Source organism: Cyanistes caeruleus, chromosome 6 (assembly GCF_971803275.1).
Source record: "Cyanistes caeruleus chromosome 6, bCyaCae1.hap1.1, whole genome shotgun sequence".
NCBI classification, from domain to species: Eukaryota; Metazoa; Chordata; class Aves; order Passeriformes; family Paridae; genus Cyanistes; species Cyanistes caeruleus.
Window position 1 is genome coordinate 64668509 of NC_141706.1, and position 22179 is coordinate 64690687.

At 38.4% G+C, this 22179-nt stretch overlaps 1 protein-coding gene across 2 annotated transcripts in view; it reads left to right on the forward strand.

Annotated features, from left to right (window-relative positions):
* Positions 1-19828, forward strand: part of EXOC5 (exocyst complex component 5) — a 26114-nt gene extending 6286 nt beyond the window's left edge. Inside the window, exons 3-19 of one of the 2 annotated variants that reach the window (XM_086894849.1) lie at positions 771-918; positions 1306-1500; positions 5619-5683; positions 6128-6156; positions 6303-6412; positions 6870-6914; positions 7023-7163; positions 8230-8312; positions 8758-8967; positions 9216-9251; positions 10124-10271; positions 12406-12514; positions 13197-13317; positions 13744-13830; positions 16087-16195; positions 17095-17310; positions 17461-19828. In XM_086894849.1, coding sequence (XP_086750975.1) covers positions 771-918; positions 1306-1500; positions 5619-5683; positions 6128-6156; positions 6303-6412; positions 6870-6914; positions 7023-7163; positions 8230-8312; positions 8758-8967; positions 9216-9251; positions 10124-10271; positions 12406-12514; positions 13197-13317; positions 13744-13830; positions 16087-16195; positions 17095-17310; positions 17461-17649 — 2041 coding nt within the window. In that variant the 3' untranslated portion in view covers positions 17650-19828. The remainder of the gene's footprint in view (positions 1-770; positions 919-1305; positions 1501-5618; positions 5684-6127; positions 6157-6302; positions 6413-6869; positions 6915-7022; positions 7164-8229; positions 8313-8757; positions 8968-9215; positions 9252-10123; positions 10272-12405; positions 12515-13196; positions 13318-13743; positions 13831-16086; positions 16196-17094; positions 17311-17460) is intronic. The other variant, XM_086894850.1, reaches the window with a different exon arrangement.
* Positions 19829-22179: the final 2351 nt, after the last annotated feature.

Genomic DNA, 22179 nt, shown 5'->3' on the forward strand with positions numbered 1-22179 from the left:
CTGAAATGAGACAGAATGGACAAATAGAGGAATGAGAAAGAGATGTTGAGAATAGAATGAAGAGAACAGAGGGAATTCCAGGATGCATTCAGATGTACTGTGATTGGGGGAGTAAAACTGGGGGAGTAAAATTGGGGGAGTCTGAAAGAAAAGTTAATGATGGGAAAGGACAGAAAAAACCCTATAAAATGGGTATAGAAAGAAGTGAAGTCAGAGCAACATTATGAAATTATGGCTGTATCAGTTACTTATTTACTTATTGTAATGCTGATTTCCAACTTTACAGTAACATGTAGAATAGTGAATATTTTTCTGTTGTGTCCCTTACACTGAAGGGATGTAGTGGCCTCAGCTTTCTTTTTCCATATGAGACTTATTTAGGGAAGATGGGGATGAAGGGATTTCTGTATCTGTGGCAGAGCCACGTTGTTGAGTGATTGATATTTTGGTGTTCCTCTCTGCTTTGGCCCACCATACACAGAGCTTTTATGTTGTCATGGAGTTGTACACCACGAGGGTGATGTAGTTTAAAACAATTTTTTTCTAAAATATTTAATATTGTATATAATAATTATATTATTTTCTAAAATATTTAAATATAAAATTTAAATTGGTTTATTTAAATCTACAATCTAGAAACATTTCTAAGTTGGACATGGTTAGATCAGCCTTGTATGCAAGTTGCTTTTTTTTTTGAGGTGTTTAAAACTCTTTAAAAGTCAGCATCTTTCAAACTAAAGTCTGTTTTCCTGTATTTTATTCTAAATCAGATTATTGGAAGAATTTGTAAATCATATCCAAGAATTACAGGTAATGGATGAAAGGATTCAGAGGAAAGTGGAGAAACTAGAACAACAGTGCCAGAAAGAAGCAAAGGAATTTGCCAAGAAAGTACAAGAGCTGCAGAAAAGCAACCAGGTAAATCCAAAGGGCAGAGTCAGTGGGAAGCTGTGCAAGTTTTCAAAGCATCCGGTGCTCCTTTAAGTTTTCTTAGTTACAGGGTGTTGCTGTTTGAGATAAGAATAAAGAGGGTTTGATCACAATTTCTTCTGTCAAATGAGGCTTATCTGCATAGTCCATTAATGAGTGTTAGCAATGCTGAAAGTGGGGAGTCTTCACAATAATTTAAAGGAAGACACTAAACTTTATTTGGGTTGTGTGTAATTAATTAATTAGCAGTTCTGAGTAGCTCTGTGGTTCTGAGATGCAGCACCTGCATTCACCAGGCTTCTTCCTGAAGGAAATCTTGTGTTTCCTGAAGTGCATGAAATGGAAATCATGAGTTTAGTGTCTGTGTTCTCCCAGGTTGCCTTCCAACATTTCCAAGAACTGGATGAGCACATCAGCTATGTAGCAACTAAGGTCTGTCACCTTGGCGACCAGCTGGAGGGGGTAAACACGCCACGGCAACGGGCTGTGGAGGCTCAGAAGCTGATGAAATACTTTAATGAGTTTCTGGATGGAGAGCTGAAGTCTGATGTTTTTACAAACTCTGAAAAGGTAAGAGCTGTCAGCGGGATGAAAGCAGTTCAAAGCAATAAGCGGGACTGCCCTAATTACAAGCTGCTACCATGACTTACCATGGTCAGACTTCAAACCACTGAGTGACTGACTTGTTAAAGTTTCATTGTTCTGAAATGTAAATTAACAACACTGGGCTGCAGATTGCTGATAAAGCATTTGTATTCAGTGATGCTTAATGTGGCAATGTTGGCATTTTTCATTTTATGAAATTATCGGAGATTTGGGAAACGCTGGGAGGGCAACTTTGGAGTGCAATACAATATCTGCCTCTTTCCTTTGAACCCCTTGCCTCAGATCCATCCTGTAAAGCAGAACGTTTCTGAATGCAACTTCTTTGTGCAACTTTGCTCTGTTGGGTCAGTCCACTGGCCTCGGATACCTTTTTGTCACAGCATGCCTTTGGGCTTTGTATAGTCCTGTGGTTATGTCTCCACCCTTGGAATTTAGAGGAACCAGGCAGGAAAACTTCAAAGAAATGTTCAAGCATTTTGTTTTTCTTGTGATTCAAGAGTACGTTCATGAAGCAAATACAATCTGAGTGGTATGACAGAAATAAACTGAAGGAAAAGAATCCAGCTCTAAGCAAAAGGACACATTGGATTTCCCAATGCAGTTTAAGTAATGTTGTTGGTTTGGGTTTATGTTTTTTTTTGTGTGGTGTATCCTGAAGAATCTTCCTTCCCTCCTTAAATTCTGTGCAGTGGTATGGTTGTAGTCAGGAAAAAAATTATAATATGTGGAAACAGCAAAAACTTGATTTGCACATTCAGCAAAAAATATGTGCTTGAAATGCAGCTCATGGAAGACCTGAGAACAGGTTAATAGTCACCCCTCTCCACTGAGCTGGATGGATCTCTCAGGGAAATGAAAAGCTAATCATTTTATATAGTTGTATTCCCAAGGAGTCACTTGCACAGTGACTTTTGATTCATGGTCTGTGGATATATGGTAATTACCAGTTGATAGCTTGTCCTAATTCAAGGGAGAGCAGAGAAAAAATTCCCTGATTTCCAAGGGAAACAGAAAGGTTTCAGCATACTGGAAGTTCTATGGACAGCCATTACCAGAGCTGCATATTTTTTTTCTTTCCTTTTTTCCTAAGGAGTAATTAAACATGCATTTTACAAATATTTAATGGCAGCGTGGTGAAAACGTAAGTTAGAGAATAATGTCTTGTCTGCTCAAGAGGCTCAAAGAATTCAACTACCATTTTATTTGTAAATTAAAGTTTCATGATACATCCTACATTTCCAGGTAAATAAATAGGGTGAACCTGGAAATTTGTAAACAAATGAGTCTCAGTAGATTAAGAATAATAAGATACTCATCCAGTCTGGAGGAAGACAAATGTAAAGGCCTTGTCTTGTTCCAGTCTTCCAGGGGAGGGTGTGGGAGCACAAACAAGAATTTCTGGATACAAGTTATCTTACTGAGGCTGATTTCAGCCAGGTGGATTCTTTAACTTTTTGCCTCCTCATTTAAACAATAACTTGAAGAAGTGTTTGTAAAAGAGCCTGCCTGGACAGGAGCTGTTACATCTTAATGCATCTTTGTACTAAAAATACCTCTAAAGTATGAGATGGTAACAAATATTCTTAAATGTGAATCCTCAGTGCTTTGTCGATGTCTTCTGATCTTCAAACTGATGGGGCTTTTAGATAATGTCATGGAGGATGTTATGATTTTTTTGTGCTCTGCCAGCCCTCATAAGTGTGGAGTTTTCTTTGAGACATTGAGGGGATACTGTGAAAGGAGAGGCACGAAAAAGAATATACCACACTTATGTTCTCATTGATACTTTTCTCAATAGTGTCTTTTCTTAGAATCTGTTGGATTCCTTTATTTCCCTACACTCCATTTGTTGCTTCCCACTTTCTCCCAGCCATACTGAACAATTTCTGACTTACCTCTGTGAAGGTTTTCCTTTCTGGCTTGTCCCTTTCTGTGCATTGTGTCTTCATCCTCTGAATCCTTATAATTTTCCTTGTGTTGCTACTAACCAGTCCTTCTCCTGTACTGAAGATTCTTGAAGTGAGATAATGACTCCAACACAATTAAACTATGAAAATGATCAGCAGCAGCTCACTTTGTTTATCATTCAATAACATTTTCCTGCTTAATATGTTTACTATTATGTCCATTTCTCTGTTCATGTTCTGTACTTAATACTATTTCATTATGCCTTTTCACTTGTGCATGTTTTGTGTTAAAATTTTCCCTTGCCATTATTTCTCCATGATTTTTCAGTTGTTTTTTCCCCAGATACATTATAGCCTTTAAGTTGTATTTTACAAAATCGATATTTATTTTGGTTTTATTGGTTTACAGAAACCTGATTCAATTAAAAATTAAAGATGCCCGGGTTTAAGCAGAAACCGTGGAGAATTGATTTGTCACGGCTTCTCTTGTGCATAGAAAAAGTCCTGAGTTCAATAAAATCTAAGTTAGTTAACAGCTATTGTATGAAGAGGAGACAAAGAAAATGTTGTGTTTGTGGGATTTCTTGTTTGTTTTGATTTTGTTTGTTTTGATTTTGTAGCTTTGGTGAATAACTGCTAATATATAGACAATTCTATTGATCCCAGTTGTTAGGTATTAATGTTGCTGCAAGCTAATAGAAATGACTGCTCTTTCATTGGATTTATTTGAGGAGTGTAGCAGCTTCTGCCTTAAGAGGCTATTGTAAGCTGACAGTTCAAAACATAAGCTGCTCTTAATAGTCAGAATGGATACACTTGGAGTGCCCCTATTTTTGCTGAACAACCAGCCTGGTGTGATGCCTGTGCTCTCTATTCTTACCTGTGTGTCTGCTTCTATTCTTGAAAAGTTTTAATCCAGCCTGCTCTAAGTGATGGCAGAATAGGATTTTATTACTTCCTTTCCTCTCCCTTCAGTTCCTGAATCATCACTAATTGGAAGAACAAGATAAACAGCATTTTCTCCATTGTGTCAGCTTATAGAGCTTTTAGTCATCAAATAGTTCAGGTTGCAAGACATCTCTGAGACCCTCAAGCCCAACCATTCCCCCAGCACTGCCAATGCCACCACTAACCCATGTCCCCAAGTGCCACATCCTCATGGCTTTTAAATCCCTCCAGGGATGGGGACTCCAACACTGCCTTGGGCAGCTGTGCCAGTGACAACCCCTTCCATGAAGGATCCAAACCTCTCATGGGGACAACTTGAGGTTGTTTCCTCTTGTCCTGTCCCTTGTTCCCTGGGAGCAGGAAACCTCCCACTCCTGTCAGGGAGTTGTGCAGAGCCAGAAGGTTCTCCCTGAGCCTTCTTTTCTCCAGGGTGAGCCCGTTTCCAGCTCCCTCAGCTGCTCCTCATCAGATGTGCTCCAGCTGTGTCAGTTTTGGCCCAGTCAGCACTGCTTAAATTCACTCAAGTTCAGTTGCAACCAGCTGCCTTCCCCACACGTTGAAATTTGTGTTTTCCATCGTTCTGTTCAGCCTAACCAAGCAGTCACTGAGCACAGTGACTTCCTGTCACACAGCACTTCCTGTGCTGGCTGATGGTGGAAGAATAATTGATAAAAGGTCCTGCTGTCCAGAAGAGAGCACAGATTTGCATTCTGTGTTACCTATTTATTAACTTTTGTATTCATGCAGCTCTTCTTATTTTGTAGCTGTATAATTACTTGACTTCCATCTTGATTTTTGGTTTGGACCTCAAAGTTTATAATTTCTAATACATCTTACATTTCTCGTTCTTAGGGAGAATGCTCTGCTTTGATCCCCTTTTTTCCCTTCCTTCCCCTCTCCATGCCAAGCATAGTTATGGCCTTTTTTCTGGTATGGGCTGTTTGTCCAGACAGCTCTCACACCTCCACAGACATCCCCAGTGGGAACATGAAATGTGACTTTTCATCATATTTTGACCTATATTACTTTATGTTAAGGAAAAATACCTTAAGCATCTTAAAAGAACATATGGGAACTTGAAGGGCTTGATCTCTTCTGTGGGTATGTCAACTCCACCAGCTTTAGATAGGAACTTTGTGTATGAAAATTGGACAGTGCAGGGGGAGGAAAGGAACAGCCCAAAATCAGATTTTCTTTAATGACTCTGTCATGTTTTCCTCTCACCAGATTAAAGAGGCAGCTGATATTATTCAGAAACTGCATTTGATTGCACAGGAACTGCCTTTTGACAGGTAAAAATCTATCAGAACATCTTTTTAAGAAAGTAAATCTTGGCACAGCTATGATTTTTCTGATGCTTCCCTTGTTTCCCCTTTTGGTGCTGTGCTTAGTGATTCATGGAGCTTTTGAGCTGGATTGTGTGCTTATTTCTCTCTCCTCTATTCTCAAATTTGTGTTCACGCACTCATGTTGCAGGATCATCTTTACATACACATCCTAAACTGCTTAACAGACTTTTAATGGGATAATTTTGCTTTGCTGACTTAATGCTAGATTTGAATTAGATGCTTGTAGGTTTTTAGGGATATAAAGCGGGGAACTTTTCTGTCGTCTTTGTGCTGCATGTTTTCATTTTTAAGCAGAGTGCCTGCTGTTCATGATCCAGGATGCCTGTGATTTCTCATGTGATGTGGATTTGAACTTAATCATGCTATTTTTTTTTTTGTTGTTAACAGGTTTTCTGAAGTAAAATCAAAGATAGCAAGTAAGTTATCTATCCAGTTCAATCCATATTGCTGTATTTGAATTGTTAAAGATGATTAAAGAAGTAAGCAATACTGTCAGTATTACGGTTTTTGCCTGAATTACGCAGCCTGATGGGTTTTTGTTGTTATCCCCTTTCCTCTCCAGGTAAGTACCATGATTTAGAGTGCCAGTTAATTCAAGAGTTTACCAGTGCTCAGCGCAGAGGAGAAATCTCCAGAATGAGAGAAGTAGCAGCAGTTTTGCTTCACTTTAAGGTAAAAACTGAGGGGTTTAATTTAAATACGTGAATAAAACCGACCCACGGTACAGAAAGTGCCTGTTTTGAGTGAGTGTATTTGCGTGGGCACAACCCTCATGTCAGATAATGTGTAACTTCAGGACTGAGGTGTTCAATCTGAAATCAAGTGCAAGGAGGCTGATGAGAGGGATTGGGGGCAGAACTTTCTAAGATAATCTCTTCTTGCCTTCTGACTTTCATGCTTGAGAAAGAATGTTGAAACTTGAGGTATAGATCCACGTAGAGTGGTGGGAAGTGGAGTTGTGTTAGATATGTAACAAAAATGGCTTTGGAAAAGTCTATGCTTTAAATTAATTCTGTTTGTCTTTTTTTTTAAGTAACTTTTTCACAAGCATTGTATTGTCTTGATTTCATTTCCTACTGGAAGCATGAACAACCTGCTCTTACACTGGGTTGTTTTGCTCCTTCCACAGGGCTATTCCCACTGTGTTGATGTGTACATAAAACAGTGTCAAGAGGTAATGCAGTTTGTTTTACATAATTTCTTTATTTACATTATATTATTGATTTATTTTATCTTACAGGTTGTTGTAAATATATTCTAAAATGTGATTCTCAATCTCTAGGGTGCATTCCTGAGGAATGATGTCTTTGAAGATGCAGCCATTCTCTGCCAGAGAGTGAATAAGCAAGTTGGAGAAATCTTTAGCAATCCAGAGACTGTGCTAGCCAAACTCATTCAAAATATCTTTGAAGTTAAACTTCAGGTATTTCAAATTTTAACATGTTGAAGTTCATTGAGGAACCTCTTTATAAAAAATATTTTATCTAGTTATAGCAATTATTGAGAATTTACAGTATTTGTAATCTTTGTATAAGGGTATAGAATCAACTCATTGCTCTGTAACAATTCAGACAGATAATCAAGCCCATATCAAATAAATCTGCTTGTGCTCTGAATACAGGGTGATTGCAACTACTCAATATGTAAAATTATTAGGGAATTGCTGTTTTCATTGGTTAATTCATGAGATGTCATACATGAGTTTGATTTCTTCTCTGTGCCCCCTACCAAGATTATGTCAGGAAAAGAACTTCCACATTTCATATCTTTAATTTGCTCATTCTTGGATTTGGGTGTCATGTGTGAGGTTAGCATTGAATAAGTGAAAATAATTTATGTTGTGAATTCTGTCTTGCAGCTAATGTGATATTTATGAAAATCTAGAATAATTGAAAATACCAAGTTTTTCATCCTGCAAATACACTCACCTAAGTTCTTAAAGTCAACAGCTTGACTTGCCTTGCAAAAAGCAATTTCCTTCTAGATGTTTTTCTTATAGAGATTGAGCTTGTGTTTCAACCCTGATTTTGTGTGTCAATTTTGAATTAGTATTTTATGGGAAATAATAAATGCTCAATGATAAGAAGGCTCTAAATTTGTACCTGCATTGTGTATGTATTATGATAACCAAATACGTAACTGTCTCCATTCCCTACTGTCAACTGCAGAAATGCCCTGAGGCCTCTGGTGCTTTTGATTCTTAAAGTCAGGGGATTTTGTATTAGTTGCTTGAACATATTTTCAAAGCCATCTGTCTTTTGTCTTTGCTTCACACATTACTGTTTCGTATTATTAAATCACTTTCTTCCACAAATGTGTTTAACCCTCTCTGTGGCTAATGCAGGAAGTGTAAATTAGAGATTTAATAACAAAGAGGAGATGAATTTCCAATAAATAAGATCAACACTTTGCAGGAAATTCCATGTAGTACAGGGAGGAGTGAGTGTGGTTGTCAGTTCATCTTCTAACAGATGTACCAAATTTTGCAGAGTTATGTGAAGGACCAGCTGGAAGAACACAGGAAATCAGATGCAGAACAGTATCTTAAGAATCTCTATGATCTATATACAAGGTATTTATATCAATGGTGAAATTATTGGACTGAAGCTACTAGAAAATAAACAGATTTATTGTCAAGAAAAAGAAGCCAAAAATGTCAACTTCTTATAAAAGCTGAAAATTTTTTATGTCTGTTAACCTTTACAGTGATGGGTTTCCTAAGGAAAATTTTAAATGGCCATTATTATTTTCAATGGGTATTATTGTGATCTTCAGGAGTAATTTTAAAACTGTGCAAAAGCCAGTCCTCCCCATCTCACTGGCAACTTGATTGCAGTAGTGCTGTGTGTAATTAAACATGAATTATGTGGAATTCTTTACTTAAATGCAAAACTGCTCCAAGTCTTAATCACCATCAGGGTTCTGTTGTGTTGTGTACTTTACAAACGTGTAATGCTGTAATTCATCCACATTCAACCTTTTCCTCCCCTTCCCTTCTTTGTTTCTTTTGCATAAAGAACCACTAATCTGTCAAGCAAATTGATGGAATTTAACTTGGGTACTGATAAGCAGACTTTCTTGTCTAAGCTTATCAAGGCCATTTTCATTTCCTACTTGGAGAATTACATTGAGGTGGAAATTGGCTATTTGAAAAGTAGGAGTGCTATGATTCTGCAGCGCTATTATGATTCCAAAAACCACCAGAAGAGGTCCATTGGCACTGGAGGGTAAGTTCCTTTTGGGAAGTTTTGTAATTTTGAAGTGGAAGGGAGGTGGTATGGGGAGAAAGGCTGTATTTGCCATGTCAGATGCACAGGGATGAACTGCCGAAGACCTACAGCTTTTTATAATTTGCTTTTACTTTATGTTCTCCTCAAAAGTGTGTTGCTCTCAGTACATGTGAAATGTACTCAGTGCATGGTATTTGTACATACTGGAAATGAAAAATACCAGTAAAACCTATGTTTCAACTTAGGATCCAGATCCACAAAAGGACTGAAGCAAAACTAAGGTACCTAAAGCATGTATATGTGTGTATCTAAAAGCATACATTTTTTTTCACCTGCCCAGGTCTTGTCCCCTCCCAAGACCTAGGAAGGGGAAAAGACCATAGCAATGTCAGTGAGAAAGCTCTTAGTGAGCCCAGAAGATGCAATGGACTTAGAGAAAGGTAAAACAAGACTTCATTATCCTCAGGGTAGAAAAAAACTAATGAAGGAGTAGTGAGAAGTGGGATAGGAAGTATTAAAACTTGTGTGAAGCAGAGGTGCTAAGGCTACTGCACCTTTCAAAGAGCTGCTGAGTTCAGTGTATTAGGAATGAGGAATGATATGGAAAAAGCAGCAGTGAAGTAATTTTAAAAAAAAGCAAAGATGAAAATTTAATTTTCTTGGGGAAAATTAAATTTATTGTAGTGCGTAACTGTATGGGTTGTTTTATGCATGGAAATGTGTCAAAGCATGCTTGACTAAATAAAGAACTGCTGAGATAATGGATGAGGATGAGAGGATTTGTGGGTGTGGATGAGATAGGAAGCTCTCATTAGTGTTTGGAAAGTGCTGTGTGACAGAGTGGATGGAAGCTAAATTTGTGCACAGAGCAGAAGTGCTGTAGGATTCCAGTGAAATCCCACAAAGGGAATAGCTGCTCCCATGTGTGAACGTGCCATATCAGAACACGGTTGGCCATGGAATCAGAGGTTTACTTCTACTGGCAATTTTTGTTTTGAAAGCTTGCAAGGCTTGTCTTAATGCTTGCATATCCTAAACTGTGTCTTGGGTCCTGTTTTTTGAGTTAACAACTAAAAAATCCTAAATTGTCATTGAGTTTGAGTACCAGAATTCCCACCAGGTGAAATCTTCTTGGGGTCTATCTTTGTTCCAGTATTCAAGACCTCAAAGAGAGATTAAGGCAACGAACAAATTTACCCCTGGGGCCAAGCATTGACACACATGGGGAAACTTTTCTGTCTCAAGATGTGGTGGTTAACCTTTTGCAAGAAACCAAACAAGCTTTTGAAAGATGTCACAGGGTAAGTTTGCTTCCTGTGATCTCCCTTAGTGGTATAATTTTGTGTGTGAGATTAAGTCTTGAGCTTAAGTTTTTGGTTGAGGTATGATAGGAAGAGGAAAGGACTTTGTCAAATTGTCTCTTGTGGCTTTCATGGAAATGCAGCCACAGTGGAGGCTGAGGGTTTGTTTTTCCATGTGGATCTAGTTGCAATTTGTGAGTATTAATGCTGCCTGGTTTTGGAAGAAGTGGGGATGGTTAAAGTTACTGGCTGCATTGCTTTTCTTACTAAACTAGACCCAAAACCTGAGAAATCCTTAGTGTGGTTTTCTTTTCCTGCTTTAAAAGTACACTGAGAATTCAACAGTTGTTTTCCTGCCTCAAGTGTAATTTCTTCTTACATTAGTGAATGATTACCAATAAAATGCTGGGAGGAATAGTCTTAAACATTATTTACCTTGGTAACCCTCTACAGTTCTTTAAATGCTTAAGTCTAACACAAAAAAGATATTTTACTTCTGATTAAATTGCTGGTTTTACTGCCTGCTAGTCATACTTGTCTGGTAAATGTGTAAATGAAAATCCTTGAAATTTAATTGCAGACTTAAATGTGATTTTTTTATTAGCTAAACACACTGATTTCTAGGAAATTTTAATTCCTTTAGTATTCTCAATAAGATTAGGATAGAAAAACTTAATATTTAGATGTTTTAATATTTTATAAACTTAGTGGGGCCAAAGACAGAACAGGGTACAGACCCAGGACTTACCTGCATATCCTTGGGATCACCACCTTCCTCAGGGTGAGAATCAGTGACTGTAAGGCAAGCAGGTAGATCATTATTTTTCTTAATATCATAGTTACTAGAAGAAGTTGGTAAATTTATGATATAAACTGGTTTTTTTTTACACATATGCACAACCTTTTGTTTCTGCCTTTCTGTTGGGATCAGATTTAATATAAATTATTTTAAAATAATTGTATTTGAGTGGAAAACCCAATGGATCTCGGCATTTTAGGAGATTCCCAGAATTAGGGTTTCAGAATTTAGGGGTTTGTGGTCAAAGCAAGTCACTGTGCAAAAGATAAGTTAGTCTCTGGCTAACTAATTGTGGTATTTATGTCACATAGCAGATGTGTGCAGGCTTCTGCCAGCTGTGACTGCCTTAGGAAAAATAAAATGGTAATTTTGATGTAGACACACAGTGAAACGTTTCACTGTTTGGGAGTTTCTGTTGTTGGGTTTTTGATTTTTTTGGGGAGGAAATACAGTAGAAATGTTTGTGAGTATTGTGTAAATTACCTGGAGTTGCAGTAGTAATCTTTCTTCCTCGAAGCTTTATAAAAGTCTTCACCTAATTCCTTAGGAACCAAAGCTGTTTTTCCTAGGTACAAAAGCCCTGTCACGTTTTTCTTTAGAAAAGGGATTTACTGACAGGTTGCTGTCCAAAATCCCACGTTGCTTACAGCTCATCAAAGTCCAGATTCTGAGTGTAAATGTGGGCATTGCTGCACTTAATAAAAGTCTTCATGCTCCATTGACTCCAGCTGAACTGTGCTAAATGTGGCCCAGGTTCAGCTGCATTATTTTTGCTCCAGTGATAAAAGAGCACAAACTGGAGCTCCAGCTCACCCAGTGTCCTGCTTCTCACTTTGGCCATTGCCAGGAGAGTATTAAAAGAATAAAAATACAGAGTATGCATTGAGTAATCTCTTCTGCATGCAATCTCCCAGCCTCCAGTGGCATGCAGCTTAGGTAGTTCCTGAAACTGCATCTGGAAAACTGTTGTAAGAACTATTAAATAATAATAATAATAATAATAATAATAATAATAATAATAATTATTATTATTATTATTATTATTATTATTATTATTATTATTATTATTATTATTATTATTATTATTATTATTTAATGCTTATTGTAGCATCCTGTGGCAGCTTCAGTTTTCTTGTAAATGCTGAGGGGTTTATTGATCTTATAGGCTGTTCCTGAATAATTGTCTGTATGGATACTTTTCACTTTGAGTAAAATTCCAATTATTCTGGGAAACTTGTTACATTTTAAGCTTATCCCCTATGTAATATCCAATAAACTTTCAAATCTATGTAGAACTGACCTTTAGGATATTTTTTTTTTGCTTTTTCTTTAAAGCTCTCTGATCCCTCTGACTTACCCAAGAATGCTTTCAGAATTTTTTCTATGCTTGTAGAGTTCTTATGTACTGAACACATCGATTATGCATTAGAAACAGGCCTTGCTGGTGAGTACAGTATTTCCTGAGCATTTCATCTCCTTGGCCTTTCTGTGCAGATGATCTTTGCTGTGCCTTATTGATTGGCCTTGTTCAGGATGTGTTGGTTAAAATAAATCTCTTGTGTGTGTTTGGGGCTCGACATTTAATGGCTTCTGAAGTGTAACTTTCATTTGGGGAATTGATGCACAGATGGAAACGTGATTCTGTCTTTAGAAACGTTTTTGTCACAGAAATTGGGACATCAGCATTCCCTACCTCTGTATTCTGTGTCATAACAGGAGAATATTTGTATATTAAATATTAATGTTTATAGGAATTCCGTGCTTGTTTGTATATTTGTGTGCTTAGAGTGACAGTAAATAAGAAAACTGCTTGTTTAAAGAAGTTAAAATCTTGACAGTGAACCTCTGTCTTGTAAGACAGCATCAGACTCGTTCTGAAGGAGTTTTTAAATTGACTGCTCTATTTTGCTTTCAGAAATGTTACCAGTAAGGTATTTCTGTGCTTATGCTTGTCACCAATATAGCTACGAGAAGAATTCTATATATGGCACCGTGGTAAATTTTTGAAACTCTAAGCCTGTGATTTAAGCATTCATGGAAAAAAAATCTGCATATTTAAAAAGTCATCATGCTAATTATAAGAACTGCGTATCGTTACAATTCTAATGAAACCTCCTTTGCTTTAGGCATTCCCTCTTCTGATTCAAAGAACGCAAATCTTTATTTCTTGGATGTTGTCCACCAGGCCAATACCATCTTCCATTTATTTGACAAGCAGTTCAATGATCATCTGATGCCACTGATCAGGTACCTTTGTTTTGATTAACATTTCCTCTGATCTTTTGTTTTGGTGAAGAAAGCATTTTTTTCTTTATTTCTCATCTCTGTTAAGAGGAGTTCATGCTTGGAGTAGTTCACGTTGATACTGGGGCAGATAAAATACTATTGTGGGAGGGGGAAGAAGGAAATTTTAAACAAATTTGTTCCTTTGGAAACAAATGGGAGAGGGTGAGCTCCAGGAATATTGATAGGAAGGAAAGACATGTTGCTCCTTGGAGATTCTGCTGCTGCATTCCAGGTGGGACTCAGAGGGGTTTGTGACTGTGCCCTTTTCCTGCTGGGGTGGAAAATCTTTCTAGATCTAGATCTAGATTCCTGTTGGAAGCAGCAAACCCAGCAGACAGGTTAATTTTCATATTTTAACACTGTCACACATCTTCTGTACTGTTGCAGTTCTTCTCCTAAATTATCTGAATGCCTTCAGAAGAAAAAGGATATCATAGAACAAATGGAAGTGAAGCTGGATATTGGCATTGATAGGCAAGTAGAGATTAAAACTTTCTCTTAATCTTTTAAGCCACACCTTTGTGATTTTTGTTAACTGGCCTTTGAAGCATGGATTATTCCTGAACTCAATATTGATATTTTAATTTTTTTTTTTAAACAGATAAACATGCATTATTGTGCATAGGAAATTTAGTTTTTGTGTGGTTAGAGGGTCATGTTTTCCATGGCAGATTTCTGACCCATAAATGCTTCTGGAAGGATGTTAAAGGATTTTGCTTATGTTGAAAGATTGCAATAATTCACTGTTACCTTATTGTCTAAAACTGGTGTTTTTCTACTTTGAAAGAGGAAGAAATGATGATTGAAATAGGTTAAACACTTGCAGGATTTCCATTAGGAGCAAGGTTTGACAAAAATAGGTTAAATGATTTGCTGGGATCTGTGCAGTGCTATGGATTAGACCAAGTCGTGGAAGTCTGGAGACCTGAAATAATTTTGATTCTGACATTGATTTGCTTTGAGGTTGTGACTCATTTAATCTTTTTTCTATTTCTCAGAATAAAAATGAGGGGATAGCTATAAAAATTGCAAATTAAAATCACAGCTGTTTTGCAGTAGAGGAAAATAATAAACTAATGAGCTTAGTATTAGGAAATGGAGCTGTTGTGTGATGCCCTACTTTTGATTTGGTGTATTATTTTCTGCAAGTGCAAGGAGAAAGGTGGAAAATAGGGGATGTAAGGTGGCAATTGAGATTTTAGCTGCTCCTGCTGCAGGTGACCTTAGAGTTCTAAACACAAAGTTGGAAATACTTGAAACTCTGAGGCCATAAGCTCAGATCTAGACAGGTACATGTCAGTCATCAGTAGTGCAGTGGTTTGTATCTGTGTTCAATAATTCATCTCTTAAAGACTTAGGTGAACAAGTTCTTGTCAGAAGACAGTACATTCAAAGGTTTGTGGATGAGAAATTTAAAAAAAAATTGTGCTTCAGCACATAAAAAAGAGAGATTAGTTTTGAGATGAGCATTACATGTAAAATGTGTTTGTGGGGCTGTTTCATGCTGCTTTGTGGTGCCACTGATGCTGTTGAGAATTGATTGTCTTGCTTAAAGAAATGAGTTTAATAAATAAAGCAAATTTTCAAAATGTTGATGGTTTCAGCTTTATCCAATCTGGAAAAGTGCAAGTGCAGCTTTTTGAAACCATTCACAGCAATTATCTACCTCAGTAAAAGTGTTTTATTAGCCAAACAGAATTAGTTCAACTGGTTTTCTCTCAGTATCTATTTTGTGTAAACAGCCTTCTGGGGAGTATTTATTCCAAATAGAAATTGAGGAGAATGAAGGACATTATTTCCTTAAATTTCTGTTGATATGTGGATTGTGGAACGAAGTAAATCTGAAATACAAGCCTGAGCTCTATGCATAGGAAAAAAAGGAGTTTTTCCCCTCTCTGGATACATGAATTCTTCTCCACCCCACCCCAGCTTGAATCCTTCAAGACCTGGAATGTCCTTGACAGTTTTCTTTGGGAAGGTTGTGGGGATGAGGGGGGTGAAGGAAAGGGGAAGAGAACCAGGGGGATGTTCCTGGCCAAGGTGGGTACTGGGAGAGGTTTGCAGCCTCTGTTGCTGCTTTGCTGTTTGACCTTTGCTTTGGACTCGAAGGAAAGCAGGGCCTTGACCTCAGATAATGTTCTGAACAGATAAATCCTATAAAGGAGAAATAATTGATGCTGTAGAACTCCATTAGGTTTCTGGGAACAAGAGAGATACCAAGCTCTGGCAAAGGAAAAAGTTTCTTCTTCCCCCTCACCCTTCCTATATTTTTTCCAAGTGTTTTCTGATGTTTGTTTCTGACTGATATGCAATGTGATCTAATTCTGCTAAACTCCTTGGAATGCTTCCTCTGGATTCTCTCTGCATTGAAGGATGTTATCCATTTTCTCTGAAGAGCTGGATTTGAATGGATTACCTCACAATTAATGTGTCCCTTTTAAAAGCAGCAGGCCAGTGGGCTGCGTGCTCTGCTCCAAGACACTGAACTTGGAGGAAAGAGATTTTAGGTTGTTGTTTTTTTTGGTTTTTTTGGCTGATGCTCCTTTTTCTAACTGCTTACATAAAATCAAGCAGATCTTACCTACAGAAAAATGTTAGATGAGGGTTTTTTCCCCTCATTGCTTTATGCTGCTTAATTTTGTCCAGAATGCTGTGAGTACATATAAATATAAAAGCCAAGGAAATGAAAAAGTTCTCTTCAAAACCCAATCTGTATTTGTAACTTTAAAGGACACTGAATTGTATGATTGGACAGATGAAGCACATCTTGGCTGCAGAGCAAAAGAAGACAGATTTCAAACCAGAAGATGAAAACAATGTTTTGATTCAATATACAAATGTAAGTAACCAAAGTCTCCACTAATGACTGTTATCAGGTACAAGATCAGACATTAGACAACGTGTATTTACTTCATTTACTTCCATTTTGCACCAAGCACCTCCAAACTCTGTTGAGGACTATTTTCTCAAGCTGAAAAGGAGCACGAGTAGTTTTGATCTAGTGTCAGACACAAATCAGTGGGTGCTGGAGGAACTGGCACATGCTTTCCCCTCCCAAGAAGCCCACATTTGGAACAAGGCTTTTAGCTGATAATTAGCTTTAAGCTATCAGTTTCAGAAAATCAATTATCAGGTACTCTCCAGTTGCTGGGTGCTTTTTTCCTCTCAGAATGGCAGGAACATGGCAAAGCATCACAGGTACTGTGTGAACATTTTGCTGCACAGTGGTGTCTCTCCAGTGAGTGTGTCTGAATCCCAGCCTAGGGGCTGCTGGTGTGGCACAGGGAGGAGTAGGGAACAAACTCAATGGGAAGAAGTGAGAGCATTCCCTGAATGCCTGCAGCCAGGTGGGAATGGGGGAAGTGTAGCAGTGGGACATAGTGTGGTACTCTGTGGGAAGGGTGAAAATCCCTGTATGACTGTTAATTTGGATTTTTAATTGACTTACAAGAAGTTTTTACTCATGCACGCCTTTGGTGGATCACTGAAATAAAAGTCCAAATTAAAATGTTCTGTTCTGAACTGATATGAACTATAACTTAACTGAATATTTTCTTGCATTTTTGCATCTTTGTGTAGCAAATAAAAAAAAATGTGGAAAATTATTAATTGGAGAATAAACTTTTACAACACATCATTGAGATTAATCAAAGTTAGTAACTGATGTTTGATTTATGATGTGGAAAAAAGGAGATTACCTAATTCTTATGTACCTCTTTTTATTTTTTATTAATCTAGGCTTGTGTTAAAGTCTGTGGCTATGTTAGAAAACAGGTGGAAAAGATCAGGAATTCCATGGATGGGAAGAATGTGGACACGGTTTTGATGGAGCTCGGGGTTCGTTTCCATCGCCTCATCTATGAACACCTACAGCAATATTCCTACAGCTGCATGGGAGGAATGCTGGCCATCTGTGACGTGGCTGAGTACAGGAAGTGTGCCAAAGACTTCAAGGTGAGCCTGTCCATGAAGAGGGAAGTGATGGTTGTAAATCCTCTCTTGGGAGGAAGAGTTTTGAAGATGTAGATGGATATTCTGTTAGAAGAATTCAAGTAACTCTAATTATTCCTGGTTTTTTTTCCCTTTGTTTCCTCTTGCCCACAGATTGCTCTGGTCTTACAGCTCTTTGATACCCTGCATGCACTTTGCAACCTTCTGGTTGTAGCCCCAGATAATTTGAAGCAGGTTTGCTCAGGAGAACAACTTGCTAACCTGGACAAGAACATCCTTCACTCCTTTGTCCAGCTGCGTGTCGACTACAGGTCTGCTCGTCTGGCTCGCCACTTCAGCTGAGAGCATGGCAGGAAACCTTGCACCTTTGGGCAGCCTCAGTTGTTAGAAAGCACAGGGAATTATTTCTTACCAACCATGGGTGTAACTTTTGTGGGACAGTGACTGTTCAGGATAAAGCAGCAGCCATATTTAAACCTGACCATGTAGAAGGCGAGCAGGTAAAAATCTGGATGATGTTTCATGCTAGCTCAAGTTCTCCCAGTGAAGAATTTCACAAATCTACTTGCTACTGATTTTTTTTTTTTTTTTATTGGAAAGATGTTGGTGTAGGAGAGCAAATGGTGCATTGAAAGTATTTTAGTCTTCAATATTGAATTATCAGATACCATTTGTTAGACTTGAACTACAGAGCATAGCGTAGGTAATGGATTACATAGAATAGACCAGTGTAAAAACATTCTTCATCAATTTTAATGACTTAGACTTCAGCACAGCTAATCATAATCAAATTATCTTTGATTGGTGTTTCTAAGTCATTTCTTTCATTTAAAACGTTATCCTGCTCAATGTAATTTCTTGCTCTAATTAATTAGCTTGGAATTTCTTTGAGATGTAGGAGTAAAACACTATCCCAGAAAGAAGTAATTTATTCATTGTGTAGCATTCTAAACAAAACTAAAGTGGTAAAAAGTTTTGGGGTTTTTTTTTTGTTTGTTTTTCTTTTTTAATTTTTGGTTGTTTGGCTTTGGCTTTTTTTTATGTAATAGTCAAGGGCCCACTGGAATGTACTGGCATTGTATGATCTGACATTATTGTTTCTGTTTGATACCAGCACACTGAATTTTATATATGCTCCTGAAGTAAATGCAGCTGCCTTGCCTAAGGCATCCTTATTACAAGTGAAGGTGCCCATTGTTGGGTTACTATAAAAGAACTTTTTCTCCTGTCTTATTTTGTATGTAAATAAATTCAAATTCTAACAAAGTGAAAAGATAAAATATAGCCCAGTTTTTTCCTGTGTGGCAGGAATGGCTCCAGCAAAAACCTAGAGTGGCAAATTCTCGTGCTGAAGAGAATTGATCCTCAGTGCCTGAGCAATATAAAATGTTGAAGTGTGTGCAAGCTGCTCTTCCACTGATCATAACTTTAATATTGGGCAGAGGCTACTCTGTGTCTGTTGTGCTCCAGGGTTTATTCAGGAGCTCCTGACATGGAGCCACAGTGTGCATGCAGTGAACTGAAGCAACAGCAGTGTTTGAAACATCTGGGGTGGCTTTTCCACAAGCAGCTGGAAATTGTTGTAAATAGACCTTTTTTTTTTTTTTTTTTTCTGAATGGGCTCTTGTGGAAACCAGGTTGGAACTGCAGTGGAACAGATCCTTCTGTTGTGGGCTCAGCATGTTATGGAAACTTGTCTCCCATCTCCAGAGCAGCATTTTTATCCATTCACTTTATGGGTTGGTCAAAGAGTTTGATTTTCCTCTTCTGTTAATGAATTTTCCCAGGTGGGGTCAATATTGACAAGACTCGTTGGAACTTCTCTTGCTTAGCTGGGGTTCTCCTGCTTCATTTTGGATTTAGGGGAGCATTCTGTTGGTAAACAAGGGAATGGGTGCCAGCCTGGCTCACAGGATCCAGGGAATCTGGCTGGGCTGCTCTGCTCTGTTCCTTGCCATGGCAAAGCCACAAAGGGGTTTGGACACTGGAGGAGGCACCTGCTTGTACTGCTGCCATTTTTGTTCCAAAAGCTCTGATGTGAATTCAGATGATACCTCTCTGTTACCTCTGTAACTGAAAGCCAACAATTTTAAGGCTGTGGTTTTATGAACCAATACAAAATCTTTCTACAAAAAAAAAAATAAAAAGTGTCAATTTGCTAACACTTCAGAACAGTGAACATCATCTTGAGATTGCAGATCACAGAAGTGCTTCAGAATTTGTTGTATGACTGTTTGAATTTTTTTAAGGTTGTATGAAATGTATTTACCATATTCCTTGCTTTATTAGCTGTGTTTTCCATGCATATGCTCAGTGCAATATTTCCATTATGCCTGTTAACAGGAGGCAGCAAAAAGTAGGTGAACACTTAGATATGTAAACTCTTCCTCAATAAAAATAATTCCTTACAGATACTTTTTTCATTTCATTTCAATGTTCCTCAAAGATATTTATACTCAATTGTATAAGCCCTTCTATTTAAAAAAAAAATAAAAAAATAAAAGTAATTTTACTGACCAAATTTATCACTGGTGTAAGCTTTCTCCTTCCTTTAAAAAAACTCCCCATGCACACACTGAAAGTTTCTATTTCTGGAGAAGGCTGCATTGTCAGTAAGTTTATTTTATAATACAAGTCGGATTGGGATAGGGTGGGGGAACTATAATTTTCACACATTTTTAAGTTTAGAGCTCTTACAGCATATAATTTAGAAAAATATTTCCAGTGGCTTATGAATGCAGTAAAATAGTATCTAAAATACAAATATGCCTTTTAATGTTCATATAATGAGTTAAAGTATTGCCTGTCTAATGTTCCTTCCTACAACATAGGCATTTATTTATCAGGCTGGCAGCCAAACCTGGGAGGGGGAGAGCGTGTGTGTGTGTAATTATGTTGTCTACAATTGGTGAAAATGGCTTTGCAGTAAACTGTTGTAGGCTGGAAAAGAAGCTGTGTTTTTTCCAAGTCCTGTAATTTATTAAGGTCATTTGCTATTTTGTTCTGTTTGCGTATGCACAGAGGGCAGGAAGGAAATCTGTAACAAATAATGCAAAAAAATGAGGAAACAGCAATGCTGGGAAATAGAGAAATAGAGGGTAAGGAGTGAAGAAGACATGAGCTAAGAAAGGATACAGAGAAGGAGCAGATTTAAGTGAAGGAGGAGGTTAAAGTAGGAATGCTGGAAACTTGACACACACATCAACCTGGGAGAAAAAGCAGGATTGGCATTGAATTTCCACAGCTACGTCCCACCCTGAAATGAAATCAGCCTCCAGAGGAGGGGGGCTGGCTAAAATACTTGGCTGTGGAGCTGTTCATTCATCTGGAGACTTGGATTCAACAGGAGGAGGATCCAAACCCAGTGTGAGCCTGCTGTGAAGGACAAGAAGTGATGTGTGAGTCTGCAAGGAGTGGAAATGCATCAGCAAGGTGCAGCCTCAGTGGAGGGAAGGAGAATTTGCCAGAGCTGAGCTTGTGATTCTCTTTGAAAACCACAGTGAGCTGGAGGAAGGTGAGTGACTGCTGCAGTTGAGGGTGGTGTGATGTTGGCAGAGGCCAAGTCAGGCTATCCTGGCTATGGTAAGAGGACTTGGGTTGGATTTGGGGTTCTGTTTTATTTTCCAATTCACAAAGTTGTTGTAATTCATTGGTGGTGTGATGGAAGTTGCCGGAACTGACTGCTCTGTTTCTGTAGATTTTGAATCTTGCAAAGTGCCTTGGTGAGGCCCTTGAGTCTCTTCCTGGGCTGGGTACACCTTGTCCTCTCCTTCAGGACACAAAGTTCCAGGTTTCTCAATCCAGTGGCACTAAACAACATTCTCAGTTCTGGATGGCACAACAAACTCCAGGAGATGGCTCTTTGGACTAAGTTTTCATGGCAGTAACTGTCTTAATTCAGATTAGCACTTGAACCACTCATGGGCAGGGAAACCAGTTTGAGGCTGTGATTTTTTTCTGTACAAAGGCAGCAGATATCTGAACAATTGCTTGTCTAAATGCAGGTAGCAGCCCTTACCCTTTGCCCTTCTTGTCCCAGGAAGAGCAGGGAGGAGAAGCCAGCCACCAACTCTCTTCTAGAGGATAACAGAAAGACAGGAGCACCTTTCTTATCCTCATGTTCTGCTGGATTTTGGCTTCTGGGCATTATTTCCTTCCCCCCACGTCTTCTGTTGTAGCTGTAAATGGAGACAGATTTCTGTTTTGCTTCTGCATCAAGGCTCACAGGTTGTAGACTTTTTTCTTCCCTTGTGTTTCTACCCTGTTTTAAGGAGGGGAGGGAGGCAGATCTCCTGCCCAGTTACATTCAGTGCTTTCCTTGTCTATTTGCCTCCTCCATTCTCATTTCTTTTTGTGGTAGGTGATTTCTCTACCACATCTTCTGCTTATCTTGGAGTGGGGAAGCAGCTGTGTTTGCCTGTTGTCTTTTCTCTTGTGTGGGGCACAGCCCTGTGTCAATACAGCTCTGTGTGTGTGGAAACCTTGGTTTCTACTTTTATTCTATTAGCTTTATGTCCCTGTACTCTGTTTTCTTTTCAGATCTCAGGACTGCACTAGCCCTTCCCCTCTGTTACCACTTTGCCAGAGAGGGAAGAATCTTTAGCTGTGCAGTGTGGCTTCTTGGAGACCTTTACTTATTATCTGGTGCTTCTTCATCCATGTAGGATGGAGGCTGGAGAAGTGTAGCTCCCCCTCTATCCCTCTACCTTCCCCAAACTCTCTTATCTCTGCAGGTCTTTTTCCATCTCCTTTCCCCTGACCTGTACATTATATTGAAATTCATGTAAGAGGCCAACCATGGGCAGAGGAAAACTGTCAGATATCTCAGATTTAGCCTTTAGTCAACATGCCAGGAAAGAAACATGAAATGCA